The sequence below is a fragment of the Triticum dicoccoides genome, chromosome 3B, assembly GCF_002162155.2.
Source record: "Triticum dicoccoides isolate Atlit2015 ecotype Zavitan chromosome 3B, WEW_v2.0, whole genome shotgun sequence".
NCBI classification, from domain to species: Eukaryota; Viridiplantae; Streptophyta; class Magnoliopsida; order Poales; family Poaceae; genus Triticum; species Triticum dicoccoides.
In genome coordinates, this window is record NC_041385.1 from 134,549,057 (window position 1) to 134,571,924 (window position 22,868).

Here is a 22,868-nt window from a genome sequence, read left to right on the forward strand (position 1 = left end):
CACTAACAATTTCAGAAATTTTTCGGAGGAAGAAAAATGTTTAGGAAAATATACCAAGGGGATTCTTCAAGGAAGCAAGCACCGAGGCTTGCGATACGTGATCCAGATCTCGAACCACAAAGAGAAGCTCAAGTGCGGCCTTGTGAATGGCTGTCAGATGAATTCATGACCCAAGCAAGCTTCAAAGGAAGAATTTGATGCGTATGTGCGTAATGCTGATCTTGAGGACTTCATATCAGATAAGTGCCGACAATATTATTACCTCACTGATTCCTTTGTGCGGAGGTTTAACTTTTCATCTAAGCACACCACTCATAGTGTTATATTTGACCTCTATGATAAATCATATACCATGGACCTTAAAGATTTTAATACTGCTTGCAAAATCCCACGGTGGGCATCTTTAGTGAACCTCACAAATCTGAAAATAATAATTTCCTTGATAGCATCACTGTGGGAGAAACTAGAAATATCACACAAGCTACCATAGGGAGCATTCACGTTCCTGCCATACATTACTTTGCTCTCTTTATAGATAGATGCATTAACGGTAAGCATGAGCACTGCCACATCTGCGGCCCAGATCTTAGTGTCCTCAAGAGTGTGGTATTAGGTGATAAACGATATAACTTGGGGGCCATTGTTGCACGAAGGTTACATCTTAATGCTAAGGATGGAGATTTATTTGGTGGGATTTATGCAACTTGTTTAGCTGATTATCTTGGTGTATCCACAAGAGAAAATGATATTGAGTTGCCACCTGCTTTTCTAGATTATAATGCCATGGTTTGTTACCATTTTCTTGAGAGAAACGATCAGTCCCTCCAGTATCTACTAATCTTTGACAGACGACATGCTGTCCAAATTACCTTCCCTTCTCCTTCCTTCTTTAACTTTCAGGCAGAAGAGAGATATGGTATTACCAGAGAGGAGGCAAATGAGTATGAGAGATCGGCGGAGGACGCTCGTCTCCAGGAAGCAGCTCGTTAGGCGGCAGCTACCGCAGCACAGTACAACCCCAACTATGATGTCAGATATCATCCAGGCCAGTGGTGGCCTTAGACCAACTTAGGCCAAAAGCCTAAGCTTGGGGGAGTACGCATTTCTCACCGACATTACATTCATGTTCACACACTCATTCTAGTTGTCGGTACTCATACTTTTTTATTGTATTATTCATGCTAGTTTATTTTCTTTTTCTGCTTTCTTCTTGTGTGTTTGAAAAACTTTGAGAAAAACAAAAAAAATTAGTTATAACTTCTAGCTAGTTTACTTTCCATGCTTGTAGCAGTAGTATCATAAGAAAACCCAAAAAGATTTTCTTTGGGGGTTGAGAGGAGAAGACCATGATGAAAATGATGAGTGGCTCTCATATGCATTATTGTTGATCTAACAAATAGCCCATATTACCTTGTCTTCTCCTTTGAACTAAATGTTTACAGATTCCAGCTTAGTCCAATGCACATGCACTATTATTATTATCCACACTGTTCGGTCGTGCAAGTGAAAGGCAATAATGACGATATATGATGAAATGATTGAGATGAGGAAAAGCTGGTATGAACTCGACCTATCTTGTTTTTGTAAATATGATTAGTTCATCGTTCCTGATTCAACATATTATGGATGAAACATGTTTGCAATGACAATTAGAGATTATAGTTGCTCATGTCATGCTTAATTAGATAGGAGTCTATAATGGTTTACCTTGCGTGCCAACATGCTATTAAAATGGTTGTGATGTAGTATGATAGGATGGTATCCTCCTTTGAATGATTCGAGTGGCTTGACTTGGCACATGTTCACGCATGTAGTTGAAACAAAATCAACTTAGCCTCCACGATATTTATGTTCATGGTGATTTATATCCTACTCATGCTTGCACTCATTGTTGGTTAATCTTAATGCATGTTTATGACTGTGTCGCTCTCTAGTTGGTCGCTTCCCAGTCTCTTTCTAGCCTTCACTTGTACTAAGCGGGAATACTGCTTGTGCATCCACTTCCATAAACCCCAAAGTTGTTCCATATGAGTCCACCATACCTACCTATATGCGGTATTTACCTACCGTTCTAAGTAAATTTGCATGTGCCAAACTCTAAACCTTCAAATAAAATTCTGTTTTGTATGCTCGAATCGCTCATGTAGCAACTAGGGATGTCTATATCTTCCATGCTAGGTGGGTTATTCTCACGATGAGTGGACTCCGCTCATCATCCACGAAAAATGGCCGGTAACCGGGATGCCCAGTCCCATGCACAAATCAAATCAAAATAATTGCAAACAAACTCCCCCAGGATTGTTGTTAGTTGGACGGTACCCGTTGTTTTGGACCAGCCATGGAATGTGCTTGTTGGTGGTGGGGGAGTATAAACTTTACCATTCTGTTTGGGAACCGCCTATAATGTATGTGGAATGGAAGATATCGAGATCTCTTGGTTGTTATGTTGACAATGAAAGTATGCCGCTCAAAATATTATTTATCTCTGTTTCAAAACTCGAGCTCTGGCACCTCTGCAAATCCCTGCTTCCCTCTGCAAAGGGCCTATCTATTTACTTTTATGTTGAGTCATCATCCTCTTATAAAAAGCATCAGTTAGAGAGCACCACTTTCATTTGTATGCATTGTTATTAATTGATACTGAGTATGACTGTGACTGGATCTCTTTTACCATGAATTACAATGTCTAGTCAGTCCTTGATCTTCAGGGGTGCTCTGCACTTATGTTTTGCATTCTCAAAAAGGGCTATCAAGATACCATCTTGTTATATCATATCATGATTGTTTTGAGAAAGTGTTGTCATCCGAGATTTATTATTATTACTCACTAGTTGATTATGCCATTAATATGAGTAAATGTGAGACCTAAATGTTATTGTGAATATGGTTAGTTCATAATCTTTGCTGAAAACTTGAATGCTGACTTTACATATTTGCAACAACAAGATCAAATAGAGTTTGTCAAAGTTTTTCTTTATCACTTTCAATTTGTCAACTCAATTGCTTGAGGACAAGCAAAGGTTTAAGCTTGGGGGAGTTGATACGTCTCCAACATACCTACTTTTCCAAACTCTTTTGCCCTTGTTTTGAACTCTAATTTGCATGACTTGAATGGAACTAACCTGGAACGACGCTGTTTTTAGCATAACTACCATGGTGTTATTTTTGTGCAGAAATAAAAGTTCTCGGAATGACCTAGAACTTCACGGAGTCACTTTTTGTAATTAATAAAAAATATTGGCGAAAGAATCAGCAGTAGGGGGCCCACACCCTATCCACAAGGGTGGGGGCGCGCCCTACCCCCATGGGCATGCCCCCTGCCTCATGGGCCCCCTGGAGCTCCACCGACCTCAACTCCAACTCCATATATTCATGTTTGGGGAGAAAAAAAATCAGGGAGAAGGATTCATCGCGTTTTACGATACAGAGCCGCCGCCAAACCCTGTTCTTCCTTGGGAGGGCTGATCTGGAGTCCGTTCGGAGCTCCGGAGAGGGGAATCCGTCGCCATCATCATCATCAACCATCCTCCATCACCAATTTCATGATGCTCACCGCCGTGCATGAGTAATCCCATCGTAGGCTTGCTAGACGATGATGGGTTGGATGAGATTTACCATCTAATCGAGTTAGTTTTGTTAGTGTTTGATCCCTAGTATCCATTATGTTCTAAGATTGATGTTGTTATGACTTCACAATGCTTAATGCTTGTCACTAGGGCCCGAGTGCCATGATTTCAGATCTAAACCTATTATGTTTTCATGAATATATGAGTGTTCTTGATCCTATCTTGCAAGTTATAGTCACCTACTATGTGTTATGATCCGGCAACCCCGAAGTGACAATAATCGGGACCACTCCCAGTGATGACCGTAGTTTGATGAGTTCATGTATTCACAAAGTGTTAATGCTTTGGTCCGGTTCTCTATTAAAAGGAGGCCTTAATATCCCTTAGTTTCCAATAGGACCCCACTGCCACGGGAGGGTAGGACAAAAGATGTCATGCAAGTTCTTTTCCATAAGCACGTATGACTATATTTGGAACACATGCCTACATTATATTGATGAACGGGAGCTAGTTACGTGTCACCCTATGTTATAACTGGTGCATGATGAATGCCATCCGACATAATTATCCATCATTGATCCATTCCCTACAAGCTCGTTTCATATTGATCTTTGCTAAGTTACTTTTCCGTTGCCACTATTACGATTGCTACAAAACTGCTACTATTACTTTTGCCACCGTTACCGTTACTTCCATACTACTTTGCTACTAAATATTTTGCTGCAGATATTAAGTATTTCAGGTGTGGTTGAATTGACAACTCAGCTGCTAATACTTGAGAATATTCTTTGGCTCCCCTTGTGTCGAATCAATACATTTGGGTTGAATACTCTACCCTCAAAAACTGTTGCGATCCCCTATACTTGTGGGTTATCACGGGCCATAGTTTTCACTAGAGACTTCTCTCGTTGAAGATATCATACGGTGGGTAGACAAATTACTGTTGGGCATTTGATAGAAAAGCAAATAATTATGATGATATCCAAGGCAGTGATCATACATAGGCATCACGTCCGGGACAAGTTAACCGAAATGATTCTGCATCTACTACTATTACTCCACACATCGATCGCCATCCAGAATGCATCTAGAGTATTAAGTTCATAAAGAACGGACTAACACCTTAAGCAAGATGACATGATGTAGACAAGATAAACTCACGTATGAATAAACCCCCATCTTTTTATCCTTAATGGCAATGATACATATGTGTCATGTCCCTTTCTGTCACTAGAATTGAGCATCGTAAGATCGAACCCATTACAAAGCGTGTCTTCCCATTGCAAGATAAATCAATCTACTTGGCCAAGCCAAATCAATAGATTAGAGAGAAATGCGAAGCTATAGTAATCATGCATAAAAGAGTCCAGAGAAAACTCAAATAATATTCATGGATAGATCTAATCATAAACTATTAATTCATCAGATCCCAACAAACACACCGCAAAATGTGATTACATCGAATAGAACTCTAAGGCATCAAGGAGAACATTGTATTGAAGAACATCGAGAGAGAAGAAGCCATCTAGCTACTAACTATGGACTAGTAGGTCTGTGGTAAACTACTCACGCATCGTCGGAAGGGCAACAAGGTTGATGTAGATCCCCTCCGTGATTGATTCCCCCTCCGGCGGTGTACTAGAAGAGGCCTTCAGATGGGATCTCTCATGAACATAAGCTTGTGGCGGTGGAAAAGTATTTCATGGACTCCCCTGTTGGTTTCACGATTTTAGAGAATTTATAGAGGCGGAATTAGGTCAAACGGAGCCATGTGGGTCCCACAAGCCACCAGGGCACGCCCTACCCCTGGGCGTGCCCTGGTGCCTCATGGGCCACTGCTCCATCTTCGTGTCCCCTCCTGAAGCTTCTTGGGTCTCTTATGTCTAGAAAAAAATCACCATAAAGTTTCATGGTATTTGGACTTCATTTGGTACTGATATTCTGCAAAACCGAAAACAAGCAAAAAACAGCAACTGACACTGGGCACTAAGTTAATAGGTTAGTCCCAAAAAATGATATATATTTGCTTGTAAATGTATATAAAAAATCCAAGATTGATACTATAATAGCATGGAACAATGAAAAATTATAGATACGTTGGAGATGTATCAAAATCTAGTGAGAAATATGAATTGGTTCAGTCGAGTTGTATATTAGTCATTGCTCTCTCTATCCCCATAGAATCAAAGTGTTTGAGTGGAGGAATATAAAGTGTTGAGAAAAAATGGAGGTTTGGGAACGTTGTCTACTCACAAGGCTTGAAGGCTGCTCGAACCCTCTTGATAGTGCGGTTTTTCCATGACTCAAATAAATTGAAACCAAGGCGTCGAGTCGCCAGAAAACCATGCCTTTAACCATTTTGTAGTGTGTGTGTGGGGGGGGGGTGTCCACCATCTCCTCAATCAATCTTTGAGGAACCAATGACCCGAGGTGGACCTTAGCAACCGTCATTAGTTCCACTAATCACATTGTCATCTCACTAAAAATACTATTTAAATGTAAATCCACTTCCAACTTACACTGCTTCAAATGAGCTATATGTGAGAAGTACTATTTTAATATAAATCCACTTTCAACTTTCAACCGTCACTAGTAGAAGTGTGAAGCAATGTAAGATATATGAAAAATACTACTCCCTCCTCCCATAATATAAAATGTTTTTGCAAGCTAAAACAACTTGCAAAAAGGTCGTATATTGTGGGGCGGAAGGAGTATTTGTGAAGTAGTGTAATCTAGTTTATAAATATGCGAGAAATAATACAATATTTACAATACTATTTAAATATAAATATAAATCCACTTTCAACTTTTTTTCACTGAATAAAAAAATAGTGATGAGTTGACTACCAAACCATGGTGGATGCTTTGGCTTGTTTCCAACAACCAGGGATAGAATCTCCGCCCTGCATTACTTTTTCCTAAGAAGGAATTTTTATTGTTTTTCATATAGCTTTTATGTACAAATAAAATTATAGTTCAATTTCTTACCAACAGTGGTGCTAGCCCAGATGGCTAGTGCCGCTAATCTCAATGGCAGAGTCATGAGATCGACTCCAACACTTGCATCACTTTTGGCAAAAAAACTTAGTAAGACGTCCATTGGACCGACCACGTCATATGAGAAAACAAATCACGCACGAGAGAGCAAAATGTGGTCAACGCCCATCTATCCCGCACGAACCGCCAATTGCGTGGAAACGGAAACGTGCCCATTAAATAGCTAATTACTGCCCACGACTCTACGCAACCGCATGATTACGATCGCAGGGCTCATGGGTCATTTGCTCCCATCCCTAAACACGGAGTTTATTTTGGTGTTACTTCTGCTCAGCATTTAATAACAACCACCGTTACAGAAACTAGTATTACAAGATAAGATATAAATGTGACAAGCACACCCATCCGGGATCCCTCAAATAAATGTTCATCCGGGTCAACCACCTTCTCTCGCCTTCTCGAAGAACTCTCCGTGAGTCAGGATCCACCTCCACTGTCCCATACGCGTGCTTCCTCTTTTAGAGGTGCAGTGTGCATCACCGGAGGCGAAAACATGACGACTGCGTTGGTGTCGGAGGAGGCGGAGATGGACTTAGAGTTGTCGTCTGGCGTCGGGGTGCCCAACTTTGAGTTCGCCTTCAATTCGGCGGTCTTCTCCAACATGGTGATGAAAATAGAGGTCGTCACCGGCGGCGATGTCAGCGGAGGATCTCTCATATGCAATGGCAATAAGAAAGGTGTGTGAAGCCCCCTGAGTTGGATGTGTTTGGCCTTTTGGAATTACATGCATATTTAATTCGATGCACACGTTAATTTGTGTGGGCATGGGGTTGTTGCGCTTGTTTTGATTTGGGATGGTTGGGTAATTTTGTTTCATCTCAGGCTGACCCTCCGTTAGAGCTTTACCGTGTTAGTGTAACATGGGGGCAATAGAGGGAATCCATATATTATGTGCTTGTGCGTGCGTTGATGTGGTGTACACCTATGTTAGTGCGCCATTTTCTTTGTTCACCTATGTTAGTTTGTTTTCTGTGCATGAAAATATTTAGGCTTTGTTTGGCCGTAGGGGATATAGGACCCAAATGAGAAAAGCCACCATAGGGATTTTGCCCGTCACACATGAATCCGTGGTAGAAAACCACGGGCCCGCTTACCACCATTTGGTTCACTCATGATGGGGGAAAGACGGGGAAAAGTTCGCCTTCAAGCACAGACCGGTGCCAGGGGAACGAGCATGACTACGTCGACTTGTCTAGAGACAACATGTAAGAGACGGGGAACTCCATCCACGAGCGGAGATGCGTTTTTCCTCCCAGGGAATTCACAAGGAAGCGAATGAGTTCTCCCGTTCCACCTCTCGACCAAATGGTATGGCGGAAAAACCGAGGAAGGTCAACCACTTGATGAGAGTTTTTAGGGAATGGACCAGGATCCCATCCCCTGCTGCCAAATGAGGCCTTAAGGTCATTGTTAGCCTGCTTGATAACCACTTTTATTCAAGTAGTCCAAATACTTGTTGCATAGAGATAAATTGGCACTAGCACATACGCGGTTACGTGTCAGGGATTAATGACTGAGGCAACGGTGAAACACCATTCTACTAGTATAAGTTTTGCACCTAAGATCTTATGTCAATGGGCGATCTTCAAGTTCAGAGATTGTGGGGATCCCCTTTTAGAGATTCATTCATGGGTCAAACACTTCAGACCACTTGAGAGATTGAGGCTTTTTTTATCCTGGTTCATGTCACCAAGAAGGTGTAACACCCTACGTCCTACGTGCTAGTTCTTGCTTCTGAAGACAAGTGTGTGTGTGTGTGTGTGTGTATGTGTGTGTGTGTGATTACAGGGTTTTCGTCCCCCTTCGGGCTCCAGTTTGCCCCTTACTTAACATGGGAGCAGCCACAATATACACTCTATGGCGCATGTGGTGTGATCGGGGTCAAATGCCCCCTCCTCTTGACCTACCCAGGCCTAGTCAGCCTAGGCCCCGCGTATTTGATAGGAGTTGGTGTCATTTCCTTGGCGCGACGCAATGCCATCTGTTTGATCGTGTTGTTGAATCCATCCGTCATCAAGGATGGGTCGGAAACATCATGCTGTCCTTAATAGAGGCGGAAGTCAAAAGGACTTGCTAAGCTCATCTCGCTCGTCAAAAGGCCAATGATGAGGTGAGCGGGGTCAGCGGTGCTGCCTCTCTTGCCTCCTCCCTTTCCACGACGAGGGCTACTCTTGCAACCTAGGGGGTTGCAACGATATGCATCAGCAAGGGCTCCCTTGGCCTTGGCGCCACCAGGATCGTTGCGGAGGATAAACACCGTTTGAAGTCCTTCTCAACCTACGGTGTCCACTTGAATGGGTCCGACCTCTTGAGGAGTTTGAACAAAGGGAGGCCCAGCTCTCCGAACTTGAAGATGAACCTCGCCAAGGTCGCCATGCAGCTCGATAAGTGTTGCATGTGTTTGCGACACGTTGGAGGGCGGGTTGGGTTGATGGCAATGATCTTCTTGGGTTTAGCCTCGATGCCCCTGCTGGACATGAGGAAACTGTGGCGCTTTCAAAGGGTACCTTGAAGACACATTTCTTGGGGTTCAGCTTCATGCACATGCGGCACAGGTTATCAAAAGTCTCTGACAGGTCGTCGAGGGGCGTGGCCCGGTCCTTTGTCTTCGTAACGAGATCACCAATGTATGCCCCGACGTTGCGGATGAGCTGGGGCTCCAAACCAATGTGCGCGGCCCGCTGATATGTTGGACGTTCATTCTTTGGAGTAAAAGGTATGCATATATACAACAAAAAGTCCCCGTGAGGGTGATGAAAGTCGTCGCTTCGTCCTCCTCCTTAGCCATGTGCATCTGGTGGTAACCAGAATACCCGTCCAGGAATCACAGGAGATCACGCCGCGCTGTGGAGTCCATGATCTGGTCAATGCGAGTCGATTGGAAGTGATCCTTAAGACACATTTTTTTGAGGTCGGCGAAGTCCACACACATCCTCAACTTTCTGTTAACCTTTGGGACGACGACGAGATTGACAAGCCACTCTAAGGTGAATCATCTCACAGATGAAATGAGCCTCTTCGAGATTACTCACCTTGGCACAGATGAAATGTTGTTGCTCGGGTGCTTGTCGGCGCTCCTTTCATCAGACGAGGCGTGTGCCCGGGTTCACGGATAAGTGGTGCTCAATCATCTTCACGGGGACCCCGAGCATATCCGACTACCTAAGCGGTCAGGAGGCTGAAGAAGGTGAATAGGCTTCCGACCACCTAAGAGCAACTCCAACACGTTGACATATTTTGTCTGTTTAGATTGTAACAGACAGAAAAAACGGCCCAACACGCTGACACAAAACAGATGATCGTTCATCTTTTGTCCGTCCGGGACCCATTTCTTGCGCGAATTTGGGCCTGGTTTCCCTCGGCGTGGGCACAATGTGGACATGCGCGACGCCCGCCGTTGTCCTCCCCCTGTCCCGCCGTTGTCCTCCCCCTGTCCCGCCGTCGATGCCACCTCCCCTGTCCAAAACTTTGAGCCGATGCCGTGATGCGGGCGCGGAGGCTGCTGCGCCACAGCATCGCGCTTCCGGGGGCTCGTGTCGCTGTCCCGGCCGGGACGGTGACGACGCCCGTTCTGGTCAGGTCCCGCCCGGCGGCGTCTTCCCAGGCGGGCCCGACGCCTACTGTTGACGAGGGCCTCAACTTCCCGGCAGTCCGCGAGGTCGTTCCGGTGGAAAGATCCACCGGGCACCACCTGCCGGTACACCCCTCGAAATCGTTGGTCCCCTTTACGGCCGAGGACGTCGCGGAGGTTGTCCACCCGTTCCGCCAGACGCGGGGCTCCCCTGCTGCGGTGGTGGCAACTTCCCTCTGGTGACCGAAAGGGAAGGGCTTTTTCCCTTGGGGAAGCGCCGGCGTCCCCCGGTGGTTGGGCGATGGCGAGCAATTTCCACCTGCCACGGGGTGTCGGAGAAAGCACATGGTTGATGGCGGACATGGTTGATGATGATGCAGCAAATGTTTAGTCAAGTACTCCCTCCGTCCGGAAATACTTGTCATCAAAATGGATGAAAATGGATGTATCTAGAACTAAAATACATCTAGATACATCTATTCCAATGACAAGTATTTCCGGACGGAGGGAGTATTTGGATTTAGCTGTAGTGTTCAAACATATCAATCCCCTGTCACTGCAACTGAGACTAGCCACTGACAATGGTTGTTAACCGTTCGACTCAGAAAACTTGAAAATGTGTTATTCCAGCTGAGACACCTAAAGTTCTACTAGTTAATGTCCTTTTAAGGAATTGTAGGTTCTGAAATTCTAGTATTCATGTTACAATTCCTGGTCCAGTTTACAGTGAAGCTTTACAAAGGGCATTGCCTAAGTTATATGTAATTCAAGTAGGATCCGTGGGGTAACATCTATGATCTCTTTGTTCAGTGAGCTACAAGCATGCTTAGATTGCTGGCTGCAGCTAAATTGCGGTTCAATTTTTGTGATATTATTTTTACCATTTATCAAATATCTGAAGAGTGATTAAATGAATCTGCACCATTGGACAGAGTGTTTCAAGTATTTTTCCCAGAAGAAAATATGTCCAATGGTTTAATTGCGTACCTTTTGCTTCTCCTAGTTGTCTTATATTTCACCGATCTTGTTATTTTGCAGCTGATAATGGAGAGATAGACTGTTTCTCAACCATGGCAAGTACACCAATTTTAACAGTAAAGACCCTTCATATCAATTCAGCGATTCTTGCTGCAAGAAGTCGTTTCTTTCTAAAGGTAATTCTATAATCATGTGAAGTACATTTGTATGATCAGTTCAAGTTTCTAATAAGCTTCATGTTTCTTAGCTTTTCTCAAATGGCATGAATGAATCTGATCAGACGCATCCAAGAATCAGGATTGCTGATTCAGGTAATGTGAGCTTTACTGTAACATTCTTCCTCTTATATTTTATTCTTATTTGATACTGTGGTTGTGTTACTATTTTTTGTCATAAGATTATTTATGGTAAATAAAAGATTATCTTTTATAGTTTCTGCACTTAATTTTACTGGTAATTCAGCATGCACAATGTATATATTGCATGTACCATACACTATCTAAATATCCACTGATATGTGTCGTCTCTTTTAGTCATCGATGTGGGCAATTCGTGGATTAATTAACTCACTCTTAAGCAGGGAACTCTCTCTCAAGTTTATTTTTTTACGTGCAATTATCAGCCATTGGATCTGATTGTATTGAATGATTGAGATCGCTTGGATTCCTCCCAACTCGTATGTTTTCTGTAGTAGTATACATATAAATTTTCCGTGATTGGAAAAAAGGTTAATCTCCCATGGAGGGTTTGTCAATAATGTAAGTCAGTAGTCAATTTCGAAAGTTTATTTAGGGTACAAAAAGTGTGTCCTTTTTTTTGCTTATTTATTGAGCTGCTCTCATGATTTTTCTGTTTTCATTCTACTTGGAACAGAGGAAAATGCCTTTATGGAGCTTTTAAGCTTCATGTACAGTGGAAAGTTGACAACAATTGAGCCCACTCTTCTGCTTGACATCTTAATGGCTTCCGACAAATTTGAGGTTCTTTCTTGCATGAGGTACTGCAGTCAGTTGCTCAGAAGCCTGCCTATGACCACAGAATCTGCACTGCTATACCTAGACCATCCATGCTCCCTTTCAATGGCTGTTGAAGTTCAGGGTGTGGTAGGTGCAGCCAGGGAATTCCTTGCTGAGAAATACAAGATTTTAGACAAGTGAGTGATCCCCATTTGATGGAGCAATTTTTATTTTTCATTTTGGAGAAATATGTAGGCATTGGCCATTGTAATGTGCACGAAGTGTACTCATGGCATGGTTTGTCCCATTTCAGGTTTGAAGAATTGATGAACATCTCTCTTTCTGGAATCGAGGTGATCTTTTCAAGCACTGACATACAAGTAGCATCTGAAGATGCGGTATATAACTTCTTGCTCGAGTGGGCCCGTGCGCGATACCTGGAACCGGAGGAAAGACGTGAGATCTTGAGCAGCCGTTTGCTTCCGCTGGTAAGCTTCAGTCATATGACATGTGCGGCACTTCAGGAGATCCTAGCATCCACTGATGATGACATAGACCGTGAGCAAGTAACCAAGCGCATCAATGAGGTCCTTCTTCACAAAGCTTACCCAACCCAGATGGAAGGTGCTCTTGCAGCAGATGCATCAACTCTCAATTGGCAGTCTGCTGAGCGAACTTATGGGTCCAAACATGTGAAAGCGGTTGCATTTGATCGACCTTACCCACAGGTTATAGTTTACATGGATCTAAAGCGCGACGAGTGCTCCCAATTCTTCCCATCAGGAGTTATATTGTCAGACTGGTTCCATCTCGCAGGTCAGAAATTCTATCTCATGGCAAACTGTGTACTGGATGAGCAGACAGAGTTGTACAGCTTTGGCCTCTGGTTAGGGATATATGGAAATTCTATTTCAGGCTCGCTGTGTTTCGATATTGAGTTTGCTGCAAGGACAAGATCGTCAGGAAAATTCTTGAGCAAGTACGGCGGTAGGCACACATTCAGCGGGCCTTTGCTGGAGGGATGCGATGATCTTTTTGGAGTTCCATGGTCGACGTTCATTGCGGACGACAGCCTCTTCATCGACGGCGTGCTGCATCTGAGAGTTGATCTGACTGCGGTGGAGTAGCCTGAATTATACACCTGATGGTATTTCACTCAGCAAAGTTAGGGTGTGTCTTGAGCCCTGCATGTGATACTGTGAGCTGCTGCAGCAGCCAGGAAGTTTAATCCCTGGGCGTTGTCCGGGGTAACCTGAATCATGTGTTGTTGTTGTTGATCGGTTGCTACTGCAAGTCAGTAGTAACGTGTGTGTGTGCGCTGACTGCTGACTTTTGTATGTTGGTATCATACTTTAGAATTTTATTTATGCATGTGCGAATGGTCTCTGTGCTGGGAAAGTGAGTTTGTTGGCTGAATGATGCAAGGAGATTCCGACTTGGTGCTTCAACTGCTTTCATCTGACTTACTATAGTGTTTTTCTTTTCTAAATGCGAAAGTGTTATTCTGAGCTCGGGCTCATATGTGCCCTTTATCTCAGCCGTTGTGTAGCACTAAGATTCGGGCCACTGCTGGTATTTTAGTCTGTATTCGGAGCAGTACACGCAGCTTTTTCACAGCATGTGGCCCACCCAACCACCGCATTCAATGTAACAGCCGTCATACTCGCAGCTACGGCTCAGATGGGAGCTTTGTGTTGTGGGCCACGGCTCAGCCGTTGTGGGCTACGCGCTCCATCGATGCCAGTGCCATCCATTCTTGTGTCCCCTTCAAGGACACATTACACAAAATGTTGGGCAATTTGTACCCTGGTATCTTTTCTTTTAATATTGTTTTCCTCTCACTCACCTCCAGAGGTTGATACTCTGATCATACCACTCGGACTAACATCCAAAGTTTTATTTATTTATTTATTTGTCTGAACATGTCTATCCCCACGCCTGAAAATAGCACAAATGAGTTAATACAGCTGATATTTTTTCTTAATCATTTTATTAATCAGGTTTCTTCAAACATCTGCAAAACGTGTACCCGGTGTTCCAGATCCTTGGCTCGCCTTATGAGCAACATTATGTACTGCATCACCAACGGCAGCATGTGCACAGGCCTTCTCGATCTGCTCATCAGTGGCTGCACAAACACACAACTATCAGATCCATGGATGAATGTAAAAAATGTCTCTTTTCTTTAAAACACCATATCCTTGTGTTGGTATTGCTTACCATTTTGTTCATACAGGGCTTGGCACATACAAGCAACCTGATTATCTTTATCCACTTGCTCCAAAGCCTCGCGTTGCGCCTCTTTCGCACACCTCCTCGCAAGCTCTGCATCCTTCTCTTCCTGCTCGTTCGCCTTCTTTTCTTCATCTTCTTGGTACTTTTTTGCAACACCCTCATCCCTCACCTCTTGCTCCCTGAGCCTCCTGTCAATCTCTACTAACAGATCATGGTCAGGGTCCGACCATTCTTCAAACGCACCATCATTATTGCTATCACTGTCGATGACATACACAACTGTTGACAGCCGGGATGCTTCCTCAATCACATCTAGAACATAAATGTCACGTTAGGCAATGAACTTTTCATTTAGTTTCCCTTACTATATGGAGAAAATGACAAATCAAATGTCAATTTGAAACAACATAGACATTCTTCATAAAGCTCATTCTGAAGCTGCCTCGTGCAATCTATGTCAATGTCGACCACATTCAAAACTTCTGTGTCAACCACAACTCTCAGTGCGCCATCATCCTCCTGTTTCACAGCTATAGGCGGATACTGAGTTCCAGTTATCCCTTTGTGCCCTAATTTTTCAGTAGTTACCCCCGCCACCTGACAAGCGCCTTGCATCGCTGTAACCTCTTGTAGAATATTGTCAATTTCAGCCGTGCCACCTGACAGTGCAGACAATTTCAATTTTCTGTAATCAGATCCAAAAACGCAAACTTTCTGTTAGTATCATAATTGTTACTACTTTCACATCATCTTACCTGTCGTACTGTTGACAACAGCAGCCCTTGCCCCCGTATGTTCAGCCCTTCCATTAGCAGTATTTGCTGCGTCCTCGAATCAAACATAAGTACTTCAGCTATCTTTATGGCATTCATTTTTAAACTGGTTATGCTTCATACTCATGATAAGCATATAATTAAGTTACAAATTCTTTAAGCACAAAAACAGGGGAAGGGGTTTTCATGCGTCATCACCTTGTCCTCTTAGGCGACGTATAGCATTCCTAGAGCGTCGATCACCTCGTTCCTGCTCATTTTCATCACTGTCGGATGACTCCATTTCAGATTCCTCAACCACTGGCTTCTTCCCTTTTTCTGCAGTGCTCAGCCGGCGAGACGCTACCACCGGAGTCACTTCAGTAGTTTGGTTCAGCTACATTTGCCAGTGTCACATAAAGAAGGTCCAACAACAACTTCCACATCTGGAAGTTCGGAACAACACAGCAGAAATGCACATTACAATTTGGCCACAACACAAAAAACTAGTCATTGGTCGTCCACATCGACAAGGTGTTCTCCTAGGTGCTGCATCTCCAATCCTTAGCCTAGCAAAAAACAGGCAACTATGATATTAGTTTACAAGGATTCAGCAAGTATCATTCCTAGTAACTAGACGCATGTAATCCTTGGTTTGCAAGCATCATTTTACTTGGACCAAGTCCATATAATTCTGTAGTTGCTCTAATCCAGGGAATCAATTTTTAAAAAGTCCCAGCAGATTATTGATGGTAACAAGCATAGAAGTATCGTCATGGCACAATGCACACACTAATTCAGCACATCTATGCCAGATTTGTACTGCCTCATTTTTTTCTGCATGATCAAGTCAACCACTAACCTTTTGTTCCATCCAGGAGCCCGGGGGTTCATCTTTCCAGTTAATAGCCGGAGGCCGCGGGAGATATCTCACTCCTTTCTGCCGCTGCTCCGCGGACATCCCAGATTTGAGCGTCCGCGCTACCAACCGCCGGCGCCAGCTCCCCCACACCCTGCTTGCCGCCATGAATCCCCCACCATAGCCGGTGCTTCCTCCGCTGCCATGAAATTCCCAATCACCGGTGTCTGCTCCAGCACACCCGTTCCTAGGCCTGGCTGCTCCCGCGCCTCCCCATCCCACATTGCCCGCCCGCTCCACCGCACCCTGATCTGCCACACGGGGCGGCACTGTACTTTCGCCTACCTCCTCCAGAAAAGTAGATCTGATCGATGACAAACCAAATCCGTTTCGATCAACCAATCCAGGTAGCTAATTCAGGAGGTCGGCCACAAGAAAAGGGAAGATTTACGAACCCACATATCGGCTGCATCAGGAACTCCATGGCTTGTCGCCGCCGCTGCGCCTTCTCTCGACGATTCAGTCTCCAACACCCAGATTGGAGAAGACACCAGAACGGTGCATTCATTTGGCCCTTTTTGTTTTACAGAAACAATTCATTTGACCCATGACCCCACCGACGGGGGAAAAGGCAACATCCTGGTCCACGGATCGATCAGACGTGGATGCATATTCTGGGCCACAGCTCGCCTCTTCTCGAACGGCCGTCCGCAAGCCGTTAAATTATGGCCCACTACTCATCTGTCGCGCGCATACGTATGGCTCAACAGTACCTATTTTCTAGCAGCCCACCACCTACTGTATAAAGAAATGGCACAGATCCTTAGGCTCATATCAACGCCCACGATTAAGAGCTCATATGAGCTCGAGCTCAATAACTCCGTGTCCTTCTAAATGTTAGTCCACACACTTGCTGAATCTTGAATCGTCGATGACAGTCTGCCGTTCCGGGCTTGCATTGCTACCAGCTTATCCGTTCCAATGATCACACGGATCACCCCTCTTCTTTTCGTTCGTCCTTCGAATGTCGACGGATTTGTGAAGTGCTTAAGCGTGGATGCTGATTGGTGCGCTCCCCCCCACGCGAGTGCCAGGGGAAGGGGAGGGGGGTGGAACCCTAGCCGCTGGTCCACGCCACCCTCCTTGCCCCCTCATGTCCTCGTTGTCGCCTCGGTGGGCTAACGGGCAAAGCCTGGCAGCATCAGCGACAGAGGGGTGCTCTTCCTTCGCCCGTTCGGCGCTTGGTGGCGCAGCGTGTGGACGGGATGTGGCGGCACCACGGCAGCAGTCGGCGGCGATGGCACGGGTTGTGGGCGGCGGCATGAAAGGGTTGTGGGTTGTGGGTTGCGGGGGTGCGCACCGTGTGATCGGCAGGGATCGGATGGGGTGCGTCTCAGATCTGCCTTTCCGGGGATACAGATAGCTCGGCTCGTTGTGGTGACGGGGCTCGGCTTGTCGCTGGTGGTGGCGTGCTTGCCGGCCTCCGGTCAGGCCTAGTTTTGGACTCCGACAAGGGTGTGCAGGCTGCGGGCAGCGTGTGTTGGTGACCTTTGTTGCATACTTGCAGTGGTGGTTGTCAGCGATGGTGGTTTGGTCGGGGCCGCGTTCCGACGGTGGTGGGTGCACCAATGATGGGCGAGGTTGCGGCAGCTCTGGCGACAGTGATTGGCATGCAGGTGGTGGTGGCTCCTTTCTTCTCATGGGTTCGGGCCGACATGGGATGTCCGTGCAATGGAGATGTCCAGGTCTTGGGGCTCATGCTCGGGCATACCAGATTGGGGCCCGGGGAGGGTCGGAGCTCCTGCTTTGGGTAGGCGATGGTGGTCTCAGTCCGAAAGATGCCCACAGGTGATTAGTGATACGTCCATTTTGCATCATGTTTTTCTACTGTTATTTATGTTGTTTTATTGTATAGTAATGCTTTTTGGAGTAATTCTAATGCCTTTTCTCTCATAATATGCAAAGTATGCATCAAGGGGGAGAATTCCGGCAACTGGAAATCTGGACCTGAAAAAGCTACGTCAAGCTACCTATTCCGCACAACTCCAAATGAGCTGAAACTCCCCGAGGATTTTTATGAAATATTTAAGGAATATTGGAGCAAATAAGTACCAGAGGAGGGCCACCAGGTGGGCACAACCCACCTGGGCACGCCAGGAGGCCTAGGCGCGCCCTAGTGGGTGCTGGCCTCCACGGCCCACCTCCGGTGCCCATCTTCTGGTATATAAGTCATTTTGACTTAGAAAAAATAAGGGAAGGACATTCGGGACGAAGCGCCGCCGCCTCGAGGAGGAACTTGGGCAGGAGCACTTTTACCCCTCGGCGGAGCGATTCCAACGGGGAAACTTCCCTCCCGGAGGGGAAAATCATCATCGTCATCATCACCAACAACTCTCCCATATTGGGGAGGGCCATCTTCATCAACACCTTCACAGCACCAACTCCTCTCAAACCCTAGTTCATCTCTTATGTTCAATCTTTGTATCAAAACTATAGATTGGTGCCCATGGGCGACTAGTAGTGTTGATTACATTTTGTAGTTGATTACTATATGGTTTATTTGGTGGAAGATTATATGTTCAGATCCATTATGCTATTCAATACCCCTCTGATCTTGAGCATGTTTATCATTTGTGAGTAGTTACTTTGTTCTTGAGGTCATGAGAGAAATCATGTTGCAAGTAATCATGTGAACTTTATATGTGTTCCATATTTTGATGGTATGTATGTTGCCATTCTCTTAGTGGTGTCATGCGAACGTCGACTACATGACACTTCACCATATTTGTGCCTAAGGGAATGCATTGTAGAGTATTTATCAGATGGTGGGTTGCAAGAGTGACAGAAGCTTAAACCCCAGTTTATGCGCTATTCCGTAAGGGACCGATTGGATCCAAAAGTTTAATGCTATGGTTAGAATTTATTCTTAATACTTTTCTCGTAGTTGCGGATGCTTGCAAGAGGGTTAATCATAAGTAGGAGGTTTGTTCAAGTAAGAACAACATCTAAGCACCGATCCACCCACATATCAAATTATCAAAGTACCGAACACGAATTAAACCAATATGATGAAACTGACTAGATGAAATTCCCATGTACCCTCAAGAACACTTTGCTTTTCATAAGAAACCGTTTTGGCCCGTCCTTTGCCTCAAAACGATTGGGCTACCTTGCTGCACTTTTGTTACTACTATTATCACTTGCTCGTTACAAATTATCTTGCTACCAAACTACTCCGCTACTTACACTTTTATCACTTGCAGACATTACCTTGCTGAAAACCACTTGTCATTTCCTTCTGCTCCTCGTTGGGTTCGACACTCTTACTTATCGAAAAGAGCTACAATTGACCCCATGCATTTTTGGGTCATCAAGGCAATTTTCTAGCGCCGTTGCTGGGGAGTGAAGCGCTCTTGATAAGTGGAAATTGGTAAGGAAACATTATTACTATGTGCTGAAATTTATTGTCACTTGCTACTATGGAAAACAATCCTTTGAGAGGTTTGTTCGGGGTATCTTCACCTCGACCGGAACCACAATTAGTTACCCCGCAACCTACTGCACCTACTGAAAATATTGAATATGAAATTCCTTCGAGTATGTTAGAACAACTGCTAGCTAATCCTTATGCAGGAGATGGAACCGAACATCCTGATATGCACTTGATATATGTGGATGAAATTTGTGGATTATTTAAGCTTGCAGGTTTGCCCGGAGATGAAGCTAATAAGAAGTTTTTCCCTTTAAGCATTGACATGGTATAGGCTATGCGATGATATTGGATCTTGGAACTGGAACCGTTTGAAATTGTAATTTGATCAGAAATTTTATCCTATGCATCTAGTTCATCGTGATCGGAATTATATATATAATTTTTGGCCTCGTGAAGGAAAAAATATCTCTCTAGCTTGGGGGAGGCTTATGTAAATGTTATATTCATGCCCCAATCATGAGCTTTCGAGAGAAATTATTATTCAGAATTTTTATGCTCGGCTTTCTCGTAATGATCAATCCATGCTCGATACTTCTTGTACTGGTTCTTTTATGAAGAAGACTATTGAATTCCGGTGGGATCTTTTAGGAAGAATTAAATGCAACTCTGAAGATTGGGAACTAGACGAAGGTAAAGAGTCAGGTATTAAACCTAAGTTTGATTGTGTTAAATCTTTTATGAATACCGATGCCTTTCAAAAGTTTAGCACTAAGTATGGACTTGACTCTGGGATAGTAGCTTCCTTTTACGAATCTTTTGCTACTCATGTTGATCTCCCTAAGGAGAAGTGGTTTAAATATCACCCACCAATTAAAGAAGAAATTAAAGAACCGGTAAAAGCTAAAGAAGAAACTGTCATTTACAATGTTGATCCAGTTGTTCCCACTGCTTATATTGAAAAACCACCTTTTCCTGTTAGCATGAACATGCTAAAGCTTCAACTATGGTTAACAAAAGTTATGTTAGAACACCCAAACCTTCTGAACAAATCAAAGTTGAACCTAGTGTTGCTATGGTTAAAGATCTCTTAGTGGATAATATTGATGGGCATGTTATTTACTTCTGTGATAAAGCCTCTAGAATTGATAAACTTGAAGGAAAAGATAAACATAGACCAGTTGTTGGCATGCTTGTTGTCTTAGTTAAGATAGGAGATCATTGTTATCATGGGTTATGTGACCTAGGTGCTAGTGTGAGTGCTATTCCTTTCTCATTATATGAAGAAATTAAAGATGAAATAGCATATGCTGAGATAGAAGACATAGATGTTACTATTAAACTTGCTAATAGAGATACTATATCATCAATTGGGATTCTTAGAGATGTTGAAGTCTTGTGTGGAAAGATAAAATACCCTATTGATTTTCTTGTTCTTACCACCCCACAAGATGAATTTTGTCCCATTATATTTGGTAGACCTTTCTTTAACACCGTCAATGCTAAAATAGATTGTAAGAAACAAACTGTCGGTGTTAGCTTTGGTGATGAATCTCATGAGTTTAATTTTTCCAAGTTTAGTAAACAACCTCATAAGAAAGATTTGCCTAGTAAGGATTAAATTATTGGTCTTGCTTCTATTGTTGTGCCTCCTACTGATCCTTTGGAACAATACTTGCTAGACCTTGAAAATGATTTGCATATGCGTGAAATAAATGAAATAGATAAAATCTTTTTCGAACAATAACCTCTGATTAAACACAATCTGCCTATTAAAACTCTAGGAGGTCCACCTCCACCTAAAGGTGATCCTGTGTTTGAATTAAAACAATTGCCAGACACCTTGAAATATGCTTATCTTGATGAAAATAAGATATATCTTATTATTATTAGTGCTAACCTTTCAGAACATGAAGAAGAAAGATTATTGAAAGTTCTAAGGAAGCACATGGCTGCTATTGGATATACTTTTGATGATCTTAAGGGCATTAGTCCCACTCTATGTCAGCACAAGATTAATATGGAACCTGATGCTAAACCCGTTGTTGATCACCAATGTCGGTTAAATCCGAAAATGAAATAAGTGGTAAGAACGGAAATATTGAAACTTCTGGAGGCAGGTATAATCTATCCTATAGCTGATCGTAGATGGGTAAGTTTTGTTCATTGTGTCCCTAAGAAGGGAGGTATTACTGTTGTTCCAAATGATAAGAATGAGCTTATTCCACAAAGAATTGTCACGGGCTATAGAATGGTAACTGATTATAGAAAATTAAATAAACTACTAGAAAAGATCATTACCCTATGCCTTTTATTGATCAAATGTTAGAAACACTATCTAAGCACACACATTTTTGCTTCCTTGATGGATACTCTGGCTTTTCACAAATACCTGTTTTACAATCTGATCAAGAAAAGACCACTTTTACTTGTCCTTTTGGAACATTTGCTTATAGACGTATGCCTTTCGGTTTATGTAATGCACCTGCTACCTTTCAAAGATGTATGACTGCTATTGTCTTTGATTTTTGTGAAAAGATTGTTGAGGTTTTCATGGATGACTTTTCTGTTTATGGGAAGTCTTTTGATGATTGTTTAAGCAATCTTGATCGAGTTTTGCAGAGATGTGAACAAACAAATCTTGTATTGAATTGGGAGAAGTGCCACTTTATGGTTAATGAAGGTATTTTCTTGGGCCATAAAATTTCTGAAAGAGGCATTGAAGTGGACAAAGCCAAGGTTGATGCAATTGAGAAAATGCGATGTCCTAAAGATATCAAAGGTATTCGTAGTTTCCTTGGTCATGCTAGTTTCTATAGAAGGTTTATCAAAGACTTTTCTAAAATTTCTAGGCCTCTTACTAATCTTTTGCAAAAGGATATTCCCTTTGTGTTTGATGATGATTGTATGGAAGCCTTTGAAACACTAAAGAAAGCCTTAATCACTGCACCTCTTGTTCAACCACCTGATTGGAACTTGCCTTTTGAGATTATGTGTGATGCTAGTGATTATGCTGTTGGTGCTGTTTTAGGACAAAGAGTTGATAAGAAACTAAATGTTATTCATTATGCTAGTAAAACTCTAGACAGTGCTCAACGAAACTATGCTACGACTGAAAAAGAATTCTTAGCAGTGGTGTTTGCTTGTGATAAATTCAGATCTTACATTGTTGATTCTAAAGTAATTTTTCACACCGATCATGCTGTTATAAAATATCTTATGGAAAAGAAAGATGCTAAACCTAGACTCATTAGGTGGGTTCTTCTGCTACAAGAATTTTATGTGCATATTACTAATAGGAAAGGAGCAGAGAACCTCGTAGCTGATAACTTGTCTAGACTTGAAAATATTCTTGATGACCCACAACCTATGAATGATAGCTTTCCTAATGAACAACTAGCTGCAATAAATGTTTCTCATTGTGCACCTTGGTATGCTGACTTGCTAATTATATTGTTGCTAAA

The 22,868-nt window shown here is 43.4% G+C and overlaps 2 protein-coding genes across 4 annotated transcripts; one reads left to right on the forward strand and one right to left on the reverse strand.

The window, feature by feature from the left end:
• Window positions 1-10,155: 10,155 nt before the first annotated feature.
• LOC119275165 (BTB/POZ domain-containing protein POB1-like) lies at window positions 10,156-13,495 on the forward strand. 2 transcript variants are annotated; one of them, XM_037555968.1, is made up of 5 exons: window positions 10,156-10,320; window positions 11,233-11,348; window positions 11,420-11,483; window positions 12,046-12,325; window positions 12,442-13,495. In XM_037555968.1, the coding sequence occupies exons 2-5, from the start codon at window positions 11,265-11,267 to the stop codon at window positions 13,253-13,255; spliced, it is 1,242 nt and encodes a 413-aa protein (XP_037411865.1). In that variant the 5' UTR covers window positions 10,156-10,320; window positions 11,233-11,264; the 3' UTR covers window positions 13,256-13,495. The 2 variants fall into 2 exon arrangements, with proteins under 2 accessions (XP_037411865.1, XP_037411864.1); XM_037555967.1 differs by lacking the exon at window positions 10,156-10,320 and having other exon boundaries at window positions 10,795-11,348.
• A 288-nt stretch (window positions 13,496-13,783) lies between these two features.
• On the reverse strand, window positions 13,784-16,569 carry LOC119275166. Of its 2 annotated transcripts, none has more exons than XM_037555970.1 (8): window positions 16,434-16,569; window positions 15,978-16,338; window positions 15,335-15,684; window positions 15,119-15,184; window positions 14,777-15,022; window positions 14,349-14,675; window positions 14,158-14,256; window positions 13,784-14,066 (listed from the first exon to the last, which is right to left on the reverse strand). In XM_037555970.1, exons 3-8 carry the CDS (start codon window positions 15,417-15,419, stop codon window positions 14,029-14,031), a joined length of 861 nt encoding a protein of 286 aa, XP_037411867.1. In that variant the 5' UTR covers window positions 15,420-15,684; window positions 15,978-16,338; window positions 16,434-16,569; the 3' UTR covers window positions 13,784-14,028. The 2 variants fall into 2 exon arrangements, with proteins under 2 accessions (XP_037411867.1, XP_037411866.1); XM_037555969.1 differs by having other exon boundaries at window positions 16,430-16,569.
• Window positions 16,570-22,868: the final 6,299 nt, after the last annotated feature.